This window comes from Lissotriton helveticus, chromosome 1_1, assembly GCF_964261635.1.
Source record: "Lissotriton helveticus chromosome 1_1, aLisHel1.1, whole genome shotgun sequence".
NCBI classification, from domain to species: Eukaryota; Metazoa; Chordata; class Amphibia; order Caudata; family Salamandridae; genus Lissotriton; species Lissotriton helveticus.
The window spans coordinates 1,752,565,417-1,752,585,315 of record NC_136057.1 but is presented as its reverse complement, the minus strand read 5'-3'; the positions used below and the strand labels follow the sequence as shown (position 1 = coordinate 1,752,585,315).

At 45.4% G+C, this 19,899-nt stretch overlaps 1 protein-coding gene across 1 annotated transcript in view; it reads right to left on the bottom strand.

Moving 5' to 3' along the window:
• The window catches only part of TYK2 (tyrosine kinase 2), a 523,599-nt gene that overhangs the window by 410,424 nt on the left and 93,276 nt on the right, over positions 1-19,899 (bottom strand). Inside the window, exon 3 of the mRNA XM_078640035.1 lies at positions 3,640-3,763. Coding sequence (XP_078496161.1) covers positions 3,640-3,763 — 124 coding nt within the window. The remainder of the gene's footprint in view (positions 1-3,639; positions 3,764-19,899) is intronic.

Below are 19,899 nucleotides of genomic sequence, written 5' to 3'. Positions count from 1 at the left end.
ATCTCGGTCTTGGTTTCTTATAGATATAGTTTTCTTTTGAAAGTTTTTCAGTCACTGTTTACAACCGTTTCTGTGTGACACCAACTTTTTTACTACAAATAATGGTTATGCACAATCAGAGGCTAATCCTATACTCTACGGTGTAAATCTTTAATAAGCTCCATTCTGTTACTGAATATCTGTTTATTATTGTTATACAGCCTTGAAAAAGTCACTGTGACGAAATTGTGTAGGCTGTCATCAATGTATTGAAAACTAGATGGATATAAGCTGTTCATCAATGTATTGAGGCTGTCATCAATGTTTTGAAAACTGAATGGATGTAACCTTTTCATCAATGTATTAAAAACGGAATGGCTAAGACCTATGGAAGAAGATTTTAATTGAAAACATTTGAACTACACTTTATCTATATTAAAGAAAAATTCCTGCTTTAAAGATATCCTTATTGGGTGGATTTTATTTGTTTTGTTTATACTTAAAGTGGAGGGCAGTGGTACTTCTTTTTGATGCATACAAATCTTTTGCAAAAGTAACACAGCTGGATTTTTGGGGAGGAAAGACTGATGGTCAAGAACATAACTAATCATGGATAACTGGGGGAAGGTCATCCATTTTTGACAAAATTCTCAAAATAAAAATCTTTTAGGCTTGCAAAACTCTCTTTGCAACTTGGAGGTATTTTGCCTGCCTGGTTATGCTCCATTTTTTGTCTGTATTGCCAGTGTATTGTCAGTGCCACAAACCCATATCGACTGACAAATACAAGCAGAGTGCAGTAACAATCCAAAACCTCTTGTTGTCTAAATCACAACATCTTCTAATCTACTTCAACTGCGTGCTTCTAGGGAACATTTTCGAACCTGCTGCATCACAAAATCTTAATAATTAGAGGACCATAAAGAGCAACACTCGGTTGAAGGTTTCGGGATATAACATGGTGCTTGCTATTCTGTACAGCCTAGACATGTACCTTGAAGTAATATTTATTTTCCCAGAATACGTGCACGGATTTCTTTCTAGTTTCCATGAGCCGAGACAGTGAACGACCTAAGTAAAGCATTGGGCAGCATGACAGTTAATTTGTAGAAAAACAGGATCAACATTGGCATTTAACTTTAAAATAATAAAATTAAGGTGTATTTATTTTCTGCACCAACAGACATTGTTCGTTTGCATTTCGTTTGTAGTTTCTCAGTGACAAGGTGCCTACATCAGGACGGGTATTGACTTGTAGGAAAGGCAACTGTCCTACAGGGACTAAAGCAGTATATAGCGAAAATGCAACTCTTTTCAAACCGACTCTTTATCATTCCTCTCTGAAGAGCTCTGGAGTGAAAGTACACTTAAGAAATTGCTTTGAAGCAAAATGAGAGGGAATGCCTTACTCACTTGATCTACTATTTCCTTGAGCCTAGCGTTCATAGGTTATTATGCAAGGGACACAATGTTACTGTGATGTAGCAGACTAACTGAGAAACATAGAACTAAAATGTCCAAAACACATTGAGAGACTAGAACGAGAAGACAGACAATTAAAGCCACAAAATAGACCGAAAGACAAAAAGGCCGAGTTGATTAAGTGCATCCATATTATGGCATTTAGGAAGCAACAAACTTCAAGTCTCAGTGGAGAAGAGTACTTCTGATCACTTCCGGAGCAGGGCATTCTGCCCTGTCCTAGGATCTAGTCTGACTATATGACGTCTGGGGGTGATGGGAATATTGACTAAAGGCTCTGTAACTGTTGCATGAAAAAGGGCGGGGGAGAAACTACTCTGAAATTGATTATGTACACTTACTGGTCAGTCACAGAGCAGTGTCCTAAAGTCTCAAGCTACACTGATCAATTCTCAGTCTCCGCAGTGTTTGCTTGTTATTTTTCTGTTCCATAAAAAAACACCATGTTGCTGATATGAATTCCGAAGTATATCAATTACAACAAATCTCCTTTAACGAGAGTTGCAAGCCTATCTTTCCCATGAACAGGTCATCGTTACGTCTGTTCCTCTCCAGGACAAGGCTACATGATGTTCCACGGATACAATTTCACTACCATCTGCAATAATGGTGGAAACCTCAGCTAAGGAGAGCCCATTCATTGAAAAACTTAAGCCTTTGAGATGCTTTCAGGTCTGTCTCTGGTTTCTTCAGATGCAAATCAATCCCGAAACGCTATCCTTAGAAAAAAGCCAGCAATATGCCAGATATAGAAGTGATTGCCGCAAGCAGCACTGATTGGACGCTTTTCGGCTCTGCACAAGCATCGACCTTCCCCAAAACATAAATTCATTTAGCATTGTGTAACCATCAATAATTCATCGGATGTTCCTTGTTCGGATTATATACATGCTATATTTTAGATCACCAAAATAAAAGTTATGGGAGACCCTCTACTCATTGCATAAAAAGTGAATATTTTATTTTTGTCCGTACCCTTTCTCTGCCTCAGTTTCTCAGTATCAACACTTTCCGTCCAGTTTATGCTAGGATATTATTGGTCGTTTAAATAGCATGTAATTCACCTTAAGAACGTTTGAAAGCAGTGTGGTGCAGCAGGGCAGGAGGTTCCATAGCTCCCGCCTTCTATGTCTTCCCACCTGCAGACAGGACACCTCAACGCCATCCCTCACCCGCGGTTTGTCAGAAATGCTGTACTTGGGGTATCACGACCAGAAATACTCAGATAAACATTTTTAAATAAGCCCATATCAGTTCAAATTTGGTACTGTAAACCTTAAATAAAAACTAAGAACCAGGAATAATGAGTTCGGATGCTGTTGTAAAACGCAGCAAAATGAATTCCAAAATTCTGCATGTCATCCGTAGTATTGTTGCATGCGGTCTTAAAAAAACACCAACACTGACAACTCTAGACAGAGATCAGCCGGAGCATCGTCCTAAGTGGCTGTGTTCAATCAGTGGAAATTAATAAAACAGCATCATTCAAATTATTTGACTTTCGTTGCCATCTGTCATTTCAGATCAGCAAAATTGTTCCAAGACATAATATGCTGTGCTCTAATATTTTATCACTCATGCAGCAACAGCACTTTGACGCCTCGGCAGGGGTAGTAAGCGCTATATAAATGCAATTACAATACAATACAAGTATGGAATCCATTCCGGCTTATTACCAGGCTGTTAAAGGTAACCCGAAAAGAAAGTTAATCTCTCCATAAGATATGGTGGCACTTCCCTGCAGTTCAACGCCCCTGTGAATCGTCCACACCACCCACGAGGCTCCTTTATTGCAACCCATATTGGTGCTGTATTCAAAGCACTTTTTTAACTTTGCACTTTTTTGCGACTCCTGGTGTTTTCCTTTGTGCTAAAAAGAAATTACACGTATTACCTTGCTAATGTCGGAGGTCTACTTCTTTTTAAAACACCAAAACCCTCTTGCATGACTAGGAGGCTCTACACAGACGGAGAATTATGGTTTGTGATCATTCTCAGGAGAAAATGTGCCTTGGGACTGAGAAATTAGCAGGCCAACCAGGATTTCTTGGAAAATAATGAAGACACCCCAATAAGTTGGTGATGTAATTATTGGTGCCACTCAGGTCATGTCACTCTCTAAGCATATGTCAGAAATCAGGGCTTGAGCGAGAGAATAGTACACAAACACATGTCTACCTCATACGGAAATGCAGAATCACGTTCGAATCTTTGCTGATTTCAAACACATGGTTTGGAGGGATCCAAACTTTGGCTTGGACATCGTAAAGCGCAAACAAGTTGTAGAAGAGGGGCGTGATGCCTGTGGAAAGAAGAAAAGAAAGTAGTGTTAGGGACAATTCAAGATATGTTGGAAAAGCACAGCTACGTTTTCAAATATTCAGTTAAACTTTATTCAGATTTTCAGAAACTGGAAAATGTGTAATTGGTGATATAAAACGGAACCTTCAAACTGTGTGTGTTGCTTTGAGGGGGGATGGCAAATATTTAAAATGTGTCCCTAAGAGAACAGTCTCAGTGCTAGATGGTTTACTCACTAGGCCCATTAATACAATCTGCGCTTGCACATAAATATTCAAGCAGAATCTTAAAGGATCCTGGTGCACACTTCTTGGTTGTCCATTCGAAAGGGATTCGCAGTAGCTGGAGACTTTGAAGAGTTATCACAAGACTATCGCAGAGCATGCACGCCCTTTGCCATCTGCTCCTATAAGCCCACCGGCCAAACCTTCCATAGTTTGCCCTCAAACGGCAGGATCCTGAGGACAGTAAGAAGGCAACCCATGCATCTCTCCAAGTAGCCGACAGACAACTTCAGTAGAAAGGAGCAGGCGAAAAAGATAGGGATTGGCTGCACGTGCACACAAAGTACAAAAAGCTTGTCATCATTAAGTAAGCCACTTTCATTACATTATGCATGAGATGGTTTTAGTATTTATCACAAACCTAGCTGAAAGGCGGGTTCTGTACATTCCTAGGTCCCGTGTTAACTGTAATGCAGTACTCTCTCCTTCCAGTATTCATTCACTACTGTTGGGATTCATCCTTCATCCATGTTATGTGAAAAATCTGACAATACCAAGATGTCACAGAACGCACCACACCATTTTTGTTTAATTGCACACTTTGCTATATACTTTGCTTGTAATCGATCCCCATTTGCTATTTTGCTGTGCATCATGTAGTTAAGCAGCAGAATTAGGTACTTCATTCCCACAACATTTTTGAAGGTCCAGACATGTCCTTGGTGGGCAACGTCAACAATAAAATGCAGCCAACCAAGGGGACCTCAACGAGAGGTCCTAAGGAGAAAACTTCAAAGATGTTAAGGGATTTAGGGTATCCTAAGGGTAAAATTACAAATGCTTGGGTCCTGGAATACGCAGTACCAACTCTGCACAGAAGTGGTAGCAACACAAATAATAAAAGGCCATCAACACCTTCAACGCTGCAGGCAATCATTTAATTTTGAGGGTGCTGGTATATCACAAAAAGGCAACTTCAACAATCTGGATAAGCAACTCAAGGTCTTTCTGCCAGCATGTGACCAATCAGCATCCATTATAGCAATATCAAGGCTGCGCTATAACAAGAACAGTGACAGGCCAGAGACAGGGGTTCACTAGTTTTGAGAATTTGGGCTGGAAGATCAAGAGGATGTTGGTCAATGGGGTCATAAGGACGTGCTGGGGTTGGAAACTATATCTAATATGGGTTGTGCCAGTTTCTTTCGGTTTTGTTCATAGGATGCAGTGCACAACCTCTACAGGCTAGGAAAAATAATTTCTAATCGAAACACTATAAACTAAAACTCAGTTTAATTAGCCTTGAAACGGGTTTCGCATTAAATATTGCCTGGCTCATCACCATGTGGCAGATCGGTCAAGAGTGACCAACAGCGCCTCCACAGCTTATTACCCTGCGGCCTGCAGCGGCCAGTGGTCGCTCCAGTCACTGGTAGGAGGACACTCCATTGTGTGACCTTGTGCAGTCAGTGGCGTGACCTGCAACAAATGAGGGGTAGGAGTGGCTATTGGCGACTTTAAAAACAAGAGTCGTGGGATCATTCCCGGCATCCACCCTAGACACAGTGTGTGATTATCTTCAGTCAGGGGGCAACGACCAGACAAGGTCTAGGGCAGTGGTCCTCCAACTGGGGGGCTTAGGTGGGGTGCCAGTCTCTGGCCAAGAGAAGTATCATGCTTTGCTTTAAGTGTTAAAAACATGAGTGGCGGGACGCGGCTAGCAGCCAACTTGAATGGCCGCATAGCCGAAGAGCTACGTGGGCGAAGCGCCTCTAGCATCTATCCGATCATTAATACAATGTCATTCTAAGACTCCGAGGGGCTGCGGCTAAGGTCCGGAACCAGGCAGCATGAATCAGTGGACCCGGGAAGTGCTCCGATACATGTGAGCGGAGAAGTCGGCGGTGAGCGTGGGAGGCCTGCCCGACAGAAGCAAGCCGCGGCCTGTCCCAATCTGAGTGCCGGGCTGCAGTGCGGTAGACCCGGCTGGCGTGGGACCGGAAGTGCCCCGGTGTCGGCCAGCACGGACGGCCATTAACTGCGGGACTCTCGCCTGTGTACCGCGGGCGGTGACGGGGGCCCGACGCGGGCAGTGACCACGAAGACTCAGCGATGGTGAAGGAGGCGGCAAGAATAGACCGGGAGCCTACAGTGAGCGCCGCACGACTGCACTCGCGCTACCTATACCCGGCGCTCTCACCCCAAGCGGCCGCCCCCTCCGTCTCCCCGTCCCGAAACAATACCGGGGAAGTATCAGGGGGCTTTTGACAACGGCCTCCCCAGGCCCGGTGGTAGACTATCTAAATTGAGGAACCCAGATCAAGATACAACAGCGGCTGATCATAAATCCTCGATGTCGTGAGGAGCCTCCAAATCGGCCTGCACTGGGATTAAACCGCATAACAAGAGAGGGAACACCAGCAGGGCCTCCCATTATAAAATCCTGTGGATGATACAACCGTGAACAGCGCTGTGAATGAGAGGGGGCTGTAACAATAGGCCTCCCTCTCTTGCCAGACACACTGACGGTGGTACTAACCTGCGACTACCGCCTCACGACTTAACTAGAGGGACCGTATTACCAACACCTTGCCCTGGGGTGAATGGGACTTCAACTTCAGTAGAGGCACTAAGAAATATCGTGCCACACCTGAACACCCTTACCCATTGTTAGCTGTTGCTCCTGTGGAACACGCGCAACTTCACCCTACTTATTGATCCGACGCCACCGCCACTCTCTTCCTGCGTTGGCCCTGCTGCGGCAGATCGCATGAGGAGTGCACCATGACGGGAAGGGGCCCAAGAAATCATGCAGCGCAGGCCAAGTTGGATAAATACGCATATGACAAAAACAATACGCCTTCAGTGGACGGCCGCCCTTCTACGGGGAAGACACCGGAAGGCGATGGAACGAAAAAGGTCACCTTGGAAGATATTATGAAGGCGCGGACGGCCGTACAGACAACGGTAGGGACAATATCCACAGATTTTTCTCTGCTACGGGCGGACTTTCACAAAATGACCAAAAGGATCAAGGAGGTGGAAATAGTCCCGAAATCCTTGGTGGAAGACACATCTGAGTTGCAGAGATCAATGGCGCCGATTGAAACAGAAAACAAACACCTGAAGGAGAAGCTGGATGACCAGGAAGGGCAATCGAGACGGAACAACGTACGGATTCTTGGGATTCCGGAAACAGAAGGTACACGAGCCATGGATCTGTATATAGAGGAGTTAATCACAACCAAACTGCAGCCTAAAGGACTGTCTACTTTCTTCTCCGTCGAAAGGGCCCATAGGGTCCCTGGTGGCAATCCTAAACCGGGAGCAGCCCCGAGACCGGTGCTTGCTAGACTATTCAACTTTAGGGACAGGGACGCTATCCTTCAGGCGGCAAGGACCTCTCCCCCGGTCCGTATACTGAACTCAACTCTTGTATTCTTTCCTGATTACACAGCAGAAGTGGCCCGGCGCAGGAAGAGCTTTGTAGAAGTCAAGAAAGCATTGAGGGAGCGTGAACTACCTTATTCCATGTTGTTTCCGGCACGGCTCCGAGTAGCAGCAGACAATAAAACGTGGTTTTTCGACACACCGGAGGCGGCGCGTGACTGGCTGGATGGCTGGCGACCGTCAGGAACACGTCGACGTCTCAACAAGTCTCAACGGCACCATCAGGAAGAAGCTAATGAAGAATATGTGAACCCAGGTTCATCTTTCTTTTGGTTACCCCAGACATCCTTCAGGCCATAAGAATGGATTATAGAGGACACCGCCCTGAATACCCGGGGCTTGCGGCCACTATATGGGGTATTACCTGTAAAATCGGCTGAAATATTAAGAGCACCGCAGAATACCATAGGTGATGGCCAGTTAGTGAGCTCCCGCTCGATGTAATCCATCACCCCTGGGTCGTCCAAATTAGAACCATACACTGAGCATAGAGTGATTCCTATTTTCAACTCACATATTGCCCATCTGCCCAACGAATCAGCTTTTGATTTTTTAGCCCCCCCCCAATCCTACCCGGCCTATAATGGCTACCCCCCTTACAGTTGAGGTCTGTGAGTAACAAGACAAGATTTCATACCCCCTTATGTTCAACCAATGTTTCTTTTTCCATGGTAGGCGAGTCTCTTGTATACACACAATGTCGGCCCTGATTAGTTTAACATACTCCTCAAACTTTTCCCTCTTTTTCCAATCGTTCAGCCCTCCTATATTGAGGCTGATTATCTTAATCCTTGACATACCCCTGGAGAGAAACAAGCCAACATACTAACCAGTCACATTTTATCCTGAATCTAACAGCGACAAGTATAACCACTTTCAACATCTCAGATATATCAATAAGCGTGTTTATTGCATGAACTTTCTTTTTGCTTCTTTTTCCCCCTTCCCCCCCCTCCCTCAAGAGTCCCCTCCCTCCCCACCCCCCTGACCCCAACTCACTCCCAGGTGAGGCGCGCAGACTGAGTCTGTGCGTGTGATGGGTGCGGCCCGGCAACGTACACAGTGCGATCAAAAAATCCAACTTCAACCTCAACCTTAAGTGTACCCACAAATCTCCATAACGTGACACACTTTCCTCTATGTGATTCAAACTTGAGCTTAAACTAAGCTAAACCTTAGACTTCAGCCAGTAACAGAAATTAGGACCTTAGCCTTTGTTGGCTTATATGAGTAATGTAACATATTATAGAGAGTCTAGAAACTCCTGAGCCTTAATTTCCGAGGAAAAATATATGGTCTTGCCTAGGTGAATTATCTTTAACTGAGCAGGATTGATGAGATGAACCTGCACTCTTTTGTCCTGGAAAGGTTTGATTAATTGTCTTAATCTCCATCGTCGTTCCACGGTGGAGTGGCAGAAATCCGGCCTAACGAAGAAGGACCCTCCTTCAAAGGTTCTTTTGGAGTCTGGCAGGGCTTTCTCTGATATGGACTGACGAAGAAGAAAATTGCCTATGTAGATTAAAATTGCTCTAGGCTTATCACCTTCTCTGGCGTTTTTTCTCAGTCTGAAGGGTGTCCTATGTGCTCTCTGGATTTCAGTGGTCCAGTTCCAACCGGCGATGTCTGGAAAGGCTTTCTCAAATGTTCTGACGATGAACATTTTGACATCCTGACCCTCAGCCCCTTCCGGAATACCCAGGACCCTAAGATTGTTCCTTCTTTGCCTGTTCTCTAGGTCCTCCAGCTTCCACTGGACGTCAATTGCTTGAGCTCCCAGTGTTTCCACTTTATTTGTGGCTGCAGCCGCCTCAGCTTCGGTAGCGACTACCCTCTCCTCAAGATTTGTGACCCTGTCTCCAACACTTACCCAGGCTTTTGAAAGCTTTCTAACCACTGCTTTCATCTTTCTTATCGCAGCTTGGGATTTAAGGCTGTCTGACCGGGTTTCTTCTCTGTGTGCAGTTATCCCTTGGTGAATTGATTCCATCATCGCCATCATTGAAAACTGCGTAGTCTCGTTGTGCCTTGCATTACCCATGGCCGGGTTAGAGTTCCCTTGAAGAGATGTCGTAGGAGAGTGATCCCAAGTTAGTGCTGTGTGGGCCCTTTGAGGGGGCACATTTTTGATAATAGATGATGGTAGCCCTGCCTCACTATCACTCTCTGTTTCCGGATTACTACCATCAATATCTGAGCTATGTGGCTCGTCATCCTCCTCTGACCAGTTGGCCTCCTCTGTAACAGAGAAGAAGCATATTTTCACATCCATTTAATAAATATACAAAATTGGATTATTTTTTAGCATCAGCCACACAACTCAGCAATGTCGAAATTTCAATGCTCCCAAAGCTAATATCGGATCACAATCCCCTTGTCTTGAATATATCTGTTAGCAAACCAAGGGAAAAAATGAGACCATGGACCTTTAATAGAAAACTTCTAGTGGACAGCAATTATATAGCGCATATAAAGGGGTGGTCCCAATCTTTCTTTGACGCTAATAGATATAGCGCATCCCGCGGCATGGTCTGGGATAGCTTTAAGGCTGGTTTAAGAGGGGAGACAATTAGCTTTTCGGCACGGCTTTGGAAAAAAATGAAGGAAGATAGGGAGTGTCTCTTGGCTAAATTGGCGAAGGCAGAGGAGCAACATAGGAGAGACGTATGCCACGGGATCCAGGGGTCTCAGAGCCTAGAAAGTTTAAATACTATAAAAGCAGATATCCAGCGGCAATTGGCAAAGAAGGCAGCAGCAGAATATCAGACCCGTAGAGTAGGTATGTATGAAACAGGTGAGAATGCAGGCAGGGCTTTAGCGCTTCGGATAAGACAAGCCACCTCAAAAAATATCATCACTGAAATTAAAGAAGGTGAGCAGACCTATAAAAAGCCAACAGAAATCTTAGAGGTCTTCAGGCGATTTTATCAGGATCTCTATAAGGAGGAGGCAGATACAGCCTACCCGGGCACAAACTGGCAGGATACAGGTATCAATCTGACGTCCAATGAGAGGGAATCCTTAGAACAGGATATTACTATGGAGGAGCTTCTTCAGGCACTAAAAGATCTATCTGCAGGCAAGGCAGCAGGGCCTGATCTTATACCCCTGGAAGTCTATATATGCCTGAGGGAAGAAACGGCCCCCCTCCTGCTAGACTTATTTAACGGGGTTATTAATACAGGTACGATACCAGAATCCTGGACTAAAACCAACATTGTGGTCTTTCACAAAAAGGGCAAACCCAAGGAAAGCCCGGGCTCTTATCGGCCTATATCACTAATAAATAGCGATAACAAACTTTATGCTAAAATACTGGCTTCACGGATGGGGAGGATTATCGCGGGCCTCGTCTCTCCCTGGCAACATGGCTTTATCCCTGGAAGGGGTACCACCGACCATATTAAAAGAGCCATAACTCTGTTTGATATGCATGCCGGGGGGGAGGGGGGATCGCGATGATCCTCCTCGACGCAGAGAAGGCGTTTGACCGGGTTAGGTGGAGCTTTCTCTGGAAAGTGATGATCGGCAAAGGATTTGGCCCCCGATTTCTGCAGGCAATTAAGGCCATGTATTATAATCCAATAGCTAGCATTCAGTTAATGGGTGAGGGCTCCAACCTGATCCATATCTCAAGAGGGACGAGACAAGGGTGTCCGTGCTCACCTATCCTATTTGCACTGTATATCGATCCCCTGATTTGCCACATTAAGAGCAATATCAACATAAAACCAATTGTCACCAATGGACTTGAAACCAAAATCCTCGCATACGCGGACGACATAGCTATCACCACTGTCGATCCTGCTAGTGCTATGAGGGAAATAATTAACATCACTTCTGATTTTGGGAGTGCTTCTGGATATAGACTCAATGTGGCAAAAACACAGGTATTATGTTCAAGTAAAACAGTCAAACTGGATGATAGCTATGTGGATTCAGTAGTCTATCTAGGAATCACAATTAATGCCCAGACACAGGAAATTATTAAAGATAACTTCTCACCATTACTGGCGAAAATGAAACAGGATCTAAAAAGAATCGATACTCTTCATTTATCAATTATAGGCAGGGCAAATGTCATCAAAATGACAATGTTCCCAAAAATCTTATATAAGTTTAGGTCCATCCCTTTTAAAATAGATGATATATTGATCAGGGAAATGGAGGCAATTTTTATGAATTTCGTTTGGCAATATGGTAAGGTGAGGAGATCAATTAAATTCATGTCTCTACCACAGGAACAGGGTGGATTGGGTATACCTAATCTAAAATTATATCACTGGTCTGGTCTCCTCACAGATATGGCCATACTCTTCTTTCCTGCTGACATGATATACTGCCAGTGCGGTATTCCATCTATATACCAGTTAGCATTAGGGAACGAAGCATATGGGGCATTGCTAAGGAACTATGATAAACGCTTCAAGGCCTCAGGGTATAAAATATTGGAAGATATCCGGGGGGTATGGCTGGCAATACAGAAGAACCAGAGCATTCCGAAGTTTAACAAACATACTCCACTCTGGAAATTAGGGCTATTCCCGCACTTAAGCAGAGATGGTTCCTGGAGACATTGGGAAAAACAGGGAATCACCACACTGGGCCAAGTGATGGTAAAGGATGTTCTGAGGCCCCTTGATCTTCTGAAGTCACGATATTCACTTCAAGGCTCCCAAGAGTTTAAATACATACAATTGGCTAACACAATTAAATCTAAAAGACCCACCATAGATATATCAAAAGAATGTACACTCTTAGATTACATGAAGGGAGGCGGCCGTCGCATAAGGAAAATATATGCACTATTCTTGGGAACGCTGCCAGATGATATGCTTAAAACAGAGGCCACCTGGGTTGGGAAATTGAGTGACCCCGACATCGATCTAGACAGAGCCATTCTTATGGATAAAAGGTTCCTACGATCCTCAAACCTAAGAGCACAGCACTTTAAAACCCTATTTAACTTATATTACACACCGGCAAAATTGTTTGATTGGGGAAAGAGAGCGGATAACAATTGCCCTAGATGCGGGAAGGGCCCTGCTGATCTGCTTCATATGTTTTGTAGCTGTGAGAAACTAGGGCCAATTAAAAACGAAATCGAAAAGTTTTTAGAGGGGCTGCTAGCTGTCAGGATCGACCTATCCCCTACACTTTTAATAATCGGGTATGATGCCAAATTGGGTTTAAGCATGGAGTCTGAGGCACTTGTTTTTATAGCAACAGCTGTTTTTAGAATATTAATCGCTGCTGCATGGAAGGATATCGGGGCTCCAACCTTTCAGATGTGGATCTGTAGGCTGCTTGAGATCCATAACATAGAGTCTGAGTTGTACGCACTGAAGGGAGCGAAATCTAGGGGCATGGGACTAAGGATTTGGTTGCTCATGGCATCATGGAGGCGGTCAAAAACCCTGGGCCTATAGCTTTTAACACCTAGGTAGATATTCCCTCGTGTTCTTAACATATTTATTGTACTTTTTCCCATACTAATGGTTTTAATCTGTTTTAACATCCCTACTACAAGTTGAAACTTTATTATGTATATCTAACATCCTGTATGTATATTTAGTCTGTATTTCTATGTCAATATGTGTTTCCTTTTATGTATTAGATATGCTATTGCTATGAACTTTCAATAAAATATAAAAAAAAAAAAAAAAGGAAGAAGCTAATGAAGGATTTGAAGAACCTGAGCATGAGGATCTGACCCGCTCACCACGGCTAGTGCTAGACGATCATGAACAGAGCCAAGACCTTTGACTTCACTTCCCGACCTACTGACCAAGATGCAGTAATACCAGTTGGACATTGAGCTGGCACTGGCTTCCGGACTGGGGCGAGCCTGAAGGAGCATAGAGGGCTGCTGCCTTACGGACCTCTTACCCCAACGAGCAAGTACTATGGGATGGGTTGGGGAGAAGCACTCTGCTAAGTTGGGGTGGCGGGCGGTTCTTTGTCCGTTAAGCAGGGAGGCAGGGAGGGGGGTTGGTTGGGAGAAATGGGGTTTTGTTTTTCAGTTTGTGTTTGTCAAGGCAAGTAGTGCAGGACTACATATACTAGGAGCACGATGGAAGGGCAGTCATATCGAACATGGGTTGGGAGACTCACTCCCCAGTTTTCACCACTACATTAATGGCACATTACTCGCAAGCAGACCTCCACGGTGAGGCTTCACAGGAATCCCTAGTAGCCCCCCTGCGAGTACTAACGTGGAATGTTAGGGGATTAGGTGATAAAATTAAAGGGGATTGGCCCTGCAGGCCGTAAAACACTATAATCCTGCGATAATCCTGCTGCAAGAGACACACCTTACGGGGAAGGCATGCCAAGCGCTAGATAGGAGAGGATACAAAATGGCCGTGCACTCAGAGTTCACACCCGGCTCCAGGGGAACTGGCATTCTGGTTAAAAAAATGCACCGTTTCTGATATTGCAGACTAAGGTGGACAACCAGGGGCGCTTTGCTGCGATGCAGGGCCAATAGGAGGGCCGACTCTTCAATATCACATCAGTGTACATTCTACCTGCGCTGCATTCCATAGCACTGCCGGCACTGGGAGAATTAATTTTAGCCTTACCACAAGGCGATCTAATTATAGGGGGAGACTTTAACACAACGATAGATGAGTCACGGGATAGATTCCCCACTAGAAAGCAATCATCCGGGCCCTCTCGGTTTCAGAGCTTCCTCGAGGCAATGGGACTGACTGATGTCTGGAGACATATGCACCCCACGACTAATCAGTACACTTTCCACTCCACGGTACATAACAGTCTATCGCGGATAGACCATTTCCTGCTCTTGAGAACCCGACTACAAAACGTAGAAAGTGTCGACATCAAGCCTAGGGGTATATCAGATCACTCCCCGGTATTATTGACGCTGGCATGCCAGGAGAAAACCTGCAAGAGACTATATCCTATTTATCCCAATTATTTTAAGATCCCACGTATAAAAAAAGAACTTAAGGTGGCCACTAGGCAATACTTTGAAGAGAACACATCCTCTGTAGAGTCACCCTCGGTACTTTGGGAGGCATATAAGGCAGTTCTACGGGGTCAGGCAATAGCCTCCATTACTGGTTATAAGCGGTCGCAGCAGCAGGAACTATCGACGTTAGAGTTGGCCCTGCATGCGGCGAATGCTGCTCATATGGCAGACCCTACACCAGAAACGGCGCACGCCCTACATTTATGTCAGCAGCAACATGAAGAGCACCTGAGGAAACAAACAATAGATAGTATTACAACAACCACGCATAGAATATACGAGGTCGGAGACAAAGCAGGGAAATTATTAGCCTGGCTGGACAAAAAAGGGGGCAGCACCAAGGGAATATAATCCTTACGCACGAGGGAGGGAACAGTACATTCACGCCCCCAGGAGACAGTACACACACTCGCAGAATACTTTCGGGTAGTGTATACTCCGGAACAGGTAGTATCGGAGGCGGCTGCGTTGGAAACATTAAGCCACATAAACACCCCGGCACTAACGCAGGACGCTAGTATGGAGCTAGAGGCAGACCTCACAGCTGATGAAATACAACTGGCTATAGGAGCGATACAATCAGGGAAGGCGATGGGCCCTAATGGAATACCCATAGAATGGTACAAGATAATGTCTGATACCCTTAGTACACATTTGTTAGCAATGTTTAATGACAGTCTGGCGACTGCGGAACTCCCACTGGACCAACGTACTGCGACAATCGTAGCAATTCCAAAACAAGGCAAACCCCCTTGGGAATACACATCGTACCGCCCTATTTCACTGCTAAATGCAGAAGCTAAAATACTAGCGAAATTGTTAGCCAGCAGGTTGATGACCCCCCTCCCACAGCTGATCCACCCGGATCAGTCGGGTTTTATGCCCAACAGAAATACCTCCCTCAATCTCAGGCGAGTCCATGGGGTGTTGGCACGAGCATCGACGTTAACAGATCCAGCGGTAATACTGGGAATATCTTTTCGCGGTACTGTCCAGAATGGGGTTTGGCCCCAAATTTAGGGCTTGGATAAGGCTTTTATATACTAACTCAAAGGCACAGGTGACAGCTAACGGACACTTATCACACACGGTGCCATTAGCCAGAGGGACACGTCAGGGTTGCCCCCTGTCACCCTTGTTGTTCGCATTAGTCCTAGAACCTCTGGCTACCCTAATCCGAGCCACCCCCTTATTGAAAGGTATCAGTTGGAAGGAGGGGTGGGAGGATCGCCTCTCGCTTTATGCCGACGACATGTTGGTGTACTTGACAGACCCGGAAATAGGGATCCCTGAACTTCTCACACTCTGTGACGTTCACGGGAAGGCGTCCGGTTACACCATAAACTGGACTAAGTCAGTGTTGTATGTCCTGAGGGGTCCGGTGCCTATGCTTCCGGTTGACTGCCCACTAATACTAGCGGAAAACTCTTTTAAATATTTAGGAATATATATCACTAAACACGCGACCGATTAGATCGGCTGAGACGGGATGTGACCCATTGGGAGTCTCTGCCCCTGACCCTGTTGGGCAGAGCAGCACTATATAAGATGATGGCACTGCCCAGATTTCTTTATGCACTCGATAACACTCCGTACCCGGTTCCATTACGATTTTTTAAACAGATGGCAGCACTAGTAACATACCTGTTGTGGGGGAATCGCCCGGCCCGTATTGCACAAATCAAATTAAACAAGAGCTGGTATGACGGGGGGATTGCGTTGCCTAATTTACAGTTATATTACTGGGCAGCACACCTAAAAACCCTCAATCACTGGATTCATGCACCCCAAGACGACCCAGCTGATAGGGCAAAATTAGGTTCAAACAACATGCTTGCAGTGCTCTACAACAGGAAACTGGCCACAAAACTGATAAGACCCACAAAACGCTCTGTCACACTCTGGTACACGGCGCAAGCGAGACTGGGATGGAAGGGAACCATAACCAAACTCACCCCGCTGTGGGACGCCAAGGCGTTGGGTCAACTGAGAAACAGTAGGGGCTTCACGAGGTGGGACAATATCGGCATATCCACGGTGGGAGACCTCTGGGACAAGGGAATAGTAATTCCCTTTACGCAACTTCAACAGCAATATGACCGGGGTTCAACTGAAGCGTATAGATATACACAGATTAGACACACTTTACGCCCGGCGCTACCAGAGGGTACCGAGGTCCCGGAGGCCTCCCCACTGGAGGATCGGCTCTTAACTGAATATATGCAACACAGTGCTACATCACTCACTTATCGGAAACTGCTTAATAACCTACCAGATTCGACACTGAAACTACGTGAAAAATGGGCGGAGGAGGTGGGCGCATTTGATGATACGGAATGGTTGGAGGCCCTGGCGTCCCCTAAGGAAGTGGGCATCTCCGCTAAATTCAGACTAGTACAACTTAAAATCCTACACCGCATTTACTATACCAGGACCACTCTATATAAGCTTCAGCGCACGCAGCATCCCTTCTGTCTCCGGGGAGGAGGGTACCCTATTTCATACTTTATGGGAATGTCCAGTGATAACTGAATTTTGGCGGCAAGTGATGCGCACCATCTCGCAAACACTAAAAGTGTCCCTCTTGCCTGAACCACGGAAATGTCTCCTTAATATATGGGTCCCGAATGACCTAACTCGCCATGGACAATTATGGGGAACACTAGGAATGATGATTGCTAAGAGAGACATTGCACAAAAGTGGGGTGTAGCAGATAGACCTACATTGTCAGCTTAGTGCAAACATGTGGTCTTGATAATGATTACGGAACGCTCAGTATATGCTAACAGGGGGAGTCCACGCAGGTGGAATCGGATATGGACTCCTTGGAACGTTTTTAGAGGGGAAATATGTGAATCATTGCCTGAGGGAGACATTGATAGTTCGGACGATGAAATGGAAGAGGTTTAAACTGGGTCGGGAGGGGGGATTGTTAATGACCTATGTCGAGATGTGTAACTGCCACTATACATATTCCATGTTTTACTAAGTACAGAGACGCGACTGTAACGTTATCATATTACTGAAGTACTCCTGCCATTGTAATTGCCTTGTTTACTGATAAAATAATAAAAAAACTTTTTTAAAAAAAACATGAGTGGCAGGAAGTCACCTTGTAATGGGCCATCAATAACAACTTTTGAAATGTATATCCTGACTGGGAGTATGTGTAAAAAGGGATAACAGGGCTTAAATGCAATGTTTAAATATGTTTAGACATATTTAAGCATTGTCAATTTGGCAGAATAATTGTGAAAAAATTGAGGGGGGGTTGAGGATTTGCATGGGGGGGCGCAGCATTAAGAAGTTTGAAGACCACTGGTCTAAGGGATGAACTGACAAATTCAAAAACAAGACAACGGGGTGTTAATCCTGGCAACCCACCACTGTGTGATTGTCGCAAATCTGACACACTCAATGTGCCTCAGTCCCCAGATCTGCCAAAACTGAAGCGCTTAGAAAATGTTGAATGCTAGTATGAAGCACTATCTAAAATAATTTTAAGTGAAGTCAATGATTTTTTAGAAACTTTGAAGGCCAGACCTTGTTCTCCACACCCCTGCAATCAAGGGCCTTAGATAAAGATATACAGTATTTATCTCAAGAGGATATCAGGTATAAGACACACATTTCTTGTATTTGGTGACCACTTAACGACTATACCAGTCTTCCAAGAGCAGTGAGAGGGTTGTAATAGACTTAAATACATGAAAAATGAATAATATCATATTACTTGGTTTTTAGCCCCTGGCTTGCCATTACATTTTCTTTTCATGCATTAAATAACACGTGTTGAAATTATCAAGTTCAGTACTCATGTTAACGTCCTTGGAAGACTGAAAGGCCGGGTCCGCGGTGTCACTACTCAGATGAGAGAGCTTCAGATTACACACTGGCCTCCAATAAGGCCAGCTGGCACACCCAAGAACTCAGAACAGCAAAACAAGACAGCAAACAGATGGAGAGGAGATGGCACACCAGTAAGGAAACCTCAGACAGGGAAGCCTTCAAGACCTCCCTCAACTTCTACCACAACCTGTTGAGGACAACAAACAAGACCGCCCAAGCTGCACCCAGAAAAATCAGCACCAACACAAAGGAACTTTTCAACATTGTTAAGGAATTCTCCAATCTGGCTGCCAGCAAAAACTACATCACACCCTCACAGGAGCTGTGTGACAACATCAAGGACTTCTTCTACGACAAGATCACAAGCATATAAAGAAACTTGGAGCCCCAACCCACACCAACCATCTACCTCGACAGATAGGACACCAGCGCAACGGATACGAACTACAGATTGACCACCTGGGACCTCCTCTGCACCTAGGACACCACCTCCCCATGAAATCCATTCACTCAGGAACGCCCGCAGACCCATACCCACACCACATCTTCAACCTCGGAAACCAAAGGATTGCCCAGAAACTCACCACCCTTTTTAACATTTCGCTCACCACCACAACATTTCCAGACACCTGGAAACATGCCGAAGTCAGACCACAACTCAAAAAACCCTCTGCCGACCCAGTGAACTAAAAAAACTACCTGTCAATCTCACTGCTCCCATTCCCAGTGAAGGTACTGGAAAAGATCATCAACAAGCAACTCCTGACACAACTGGAGCAGAACCAGATACTCAACGCCTCCCAATCCAGCATCCGCAGCAATCACAGCACCGAAACCACCACAGCTACCGACAACATCCAAACTCTCCTTGACCGAGGAGAAACAGCAGCTCTGATTCTCTTCGACCTCTCTGCAGCCTTCAACACCGTATCCCACCACAAGCTGATCAAAAGACTCCACCACATTGGCATCCAAAGGGACGCACTCAGATTGATCACCTCCTTCCTCACCGGAAGAACCCAGAGGATCCACCTCCTACCTTTCACCTCGGAACCCAAGGAGATCATCTACAGTGTCCCCCAGGGCTCATCCCTCTGCCCCACACTCTTCAACGCATATATGACCCCACTGGCCAACATCTTCAGATCACATGGTCTCAAAATAATTTCCTATGCAGATGACAACCAACTCATCCTCTCACTCACCGACGACTCCACCCCCACCAGAACCAACTTCCAAAGATCCATGACAAGCGTTGCAGATTGGATGAAGAAAATTTGCCTACAACTGAACACAGACAAGACAGAAGTACGGATCTTGGGCAACAGCAGCAAAACATGGAAGGACTCATGGTGGCCATTAGACCTAGGACCTGCACCCCCTCACTCCGACCATGCCAGAAACCTCAGAATCATCATTGACAACAAGCTCACCATGAAATCACAGATCAATGCAGTCTCCTCCACCTGCTTACTCACTTTGCTCATGCTACGTAAGATCTTCAAGTGGCTCCCCCTATAAACAAGATGCACAGTGACACAGGCCCTCATCACCAGCTGACTGGACTATGGCAATGCTCTCTATGTAGGAATCATCCCCACCTCCTACAGAGACCT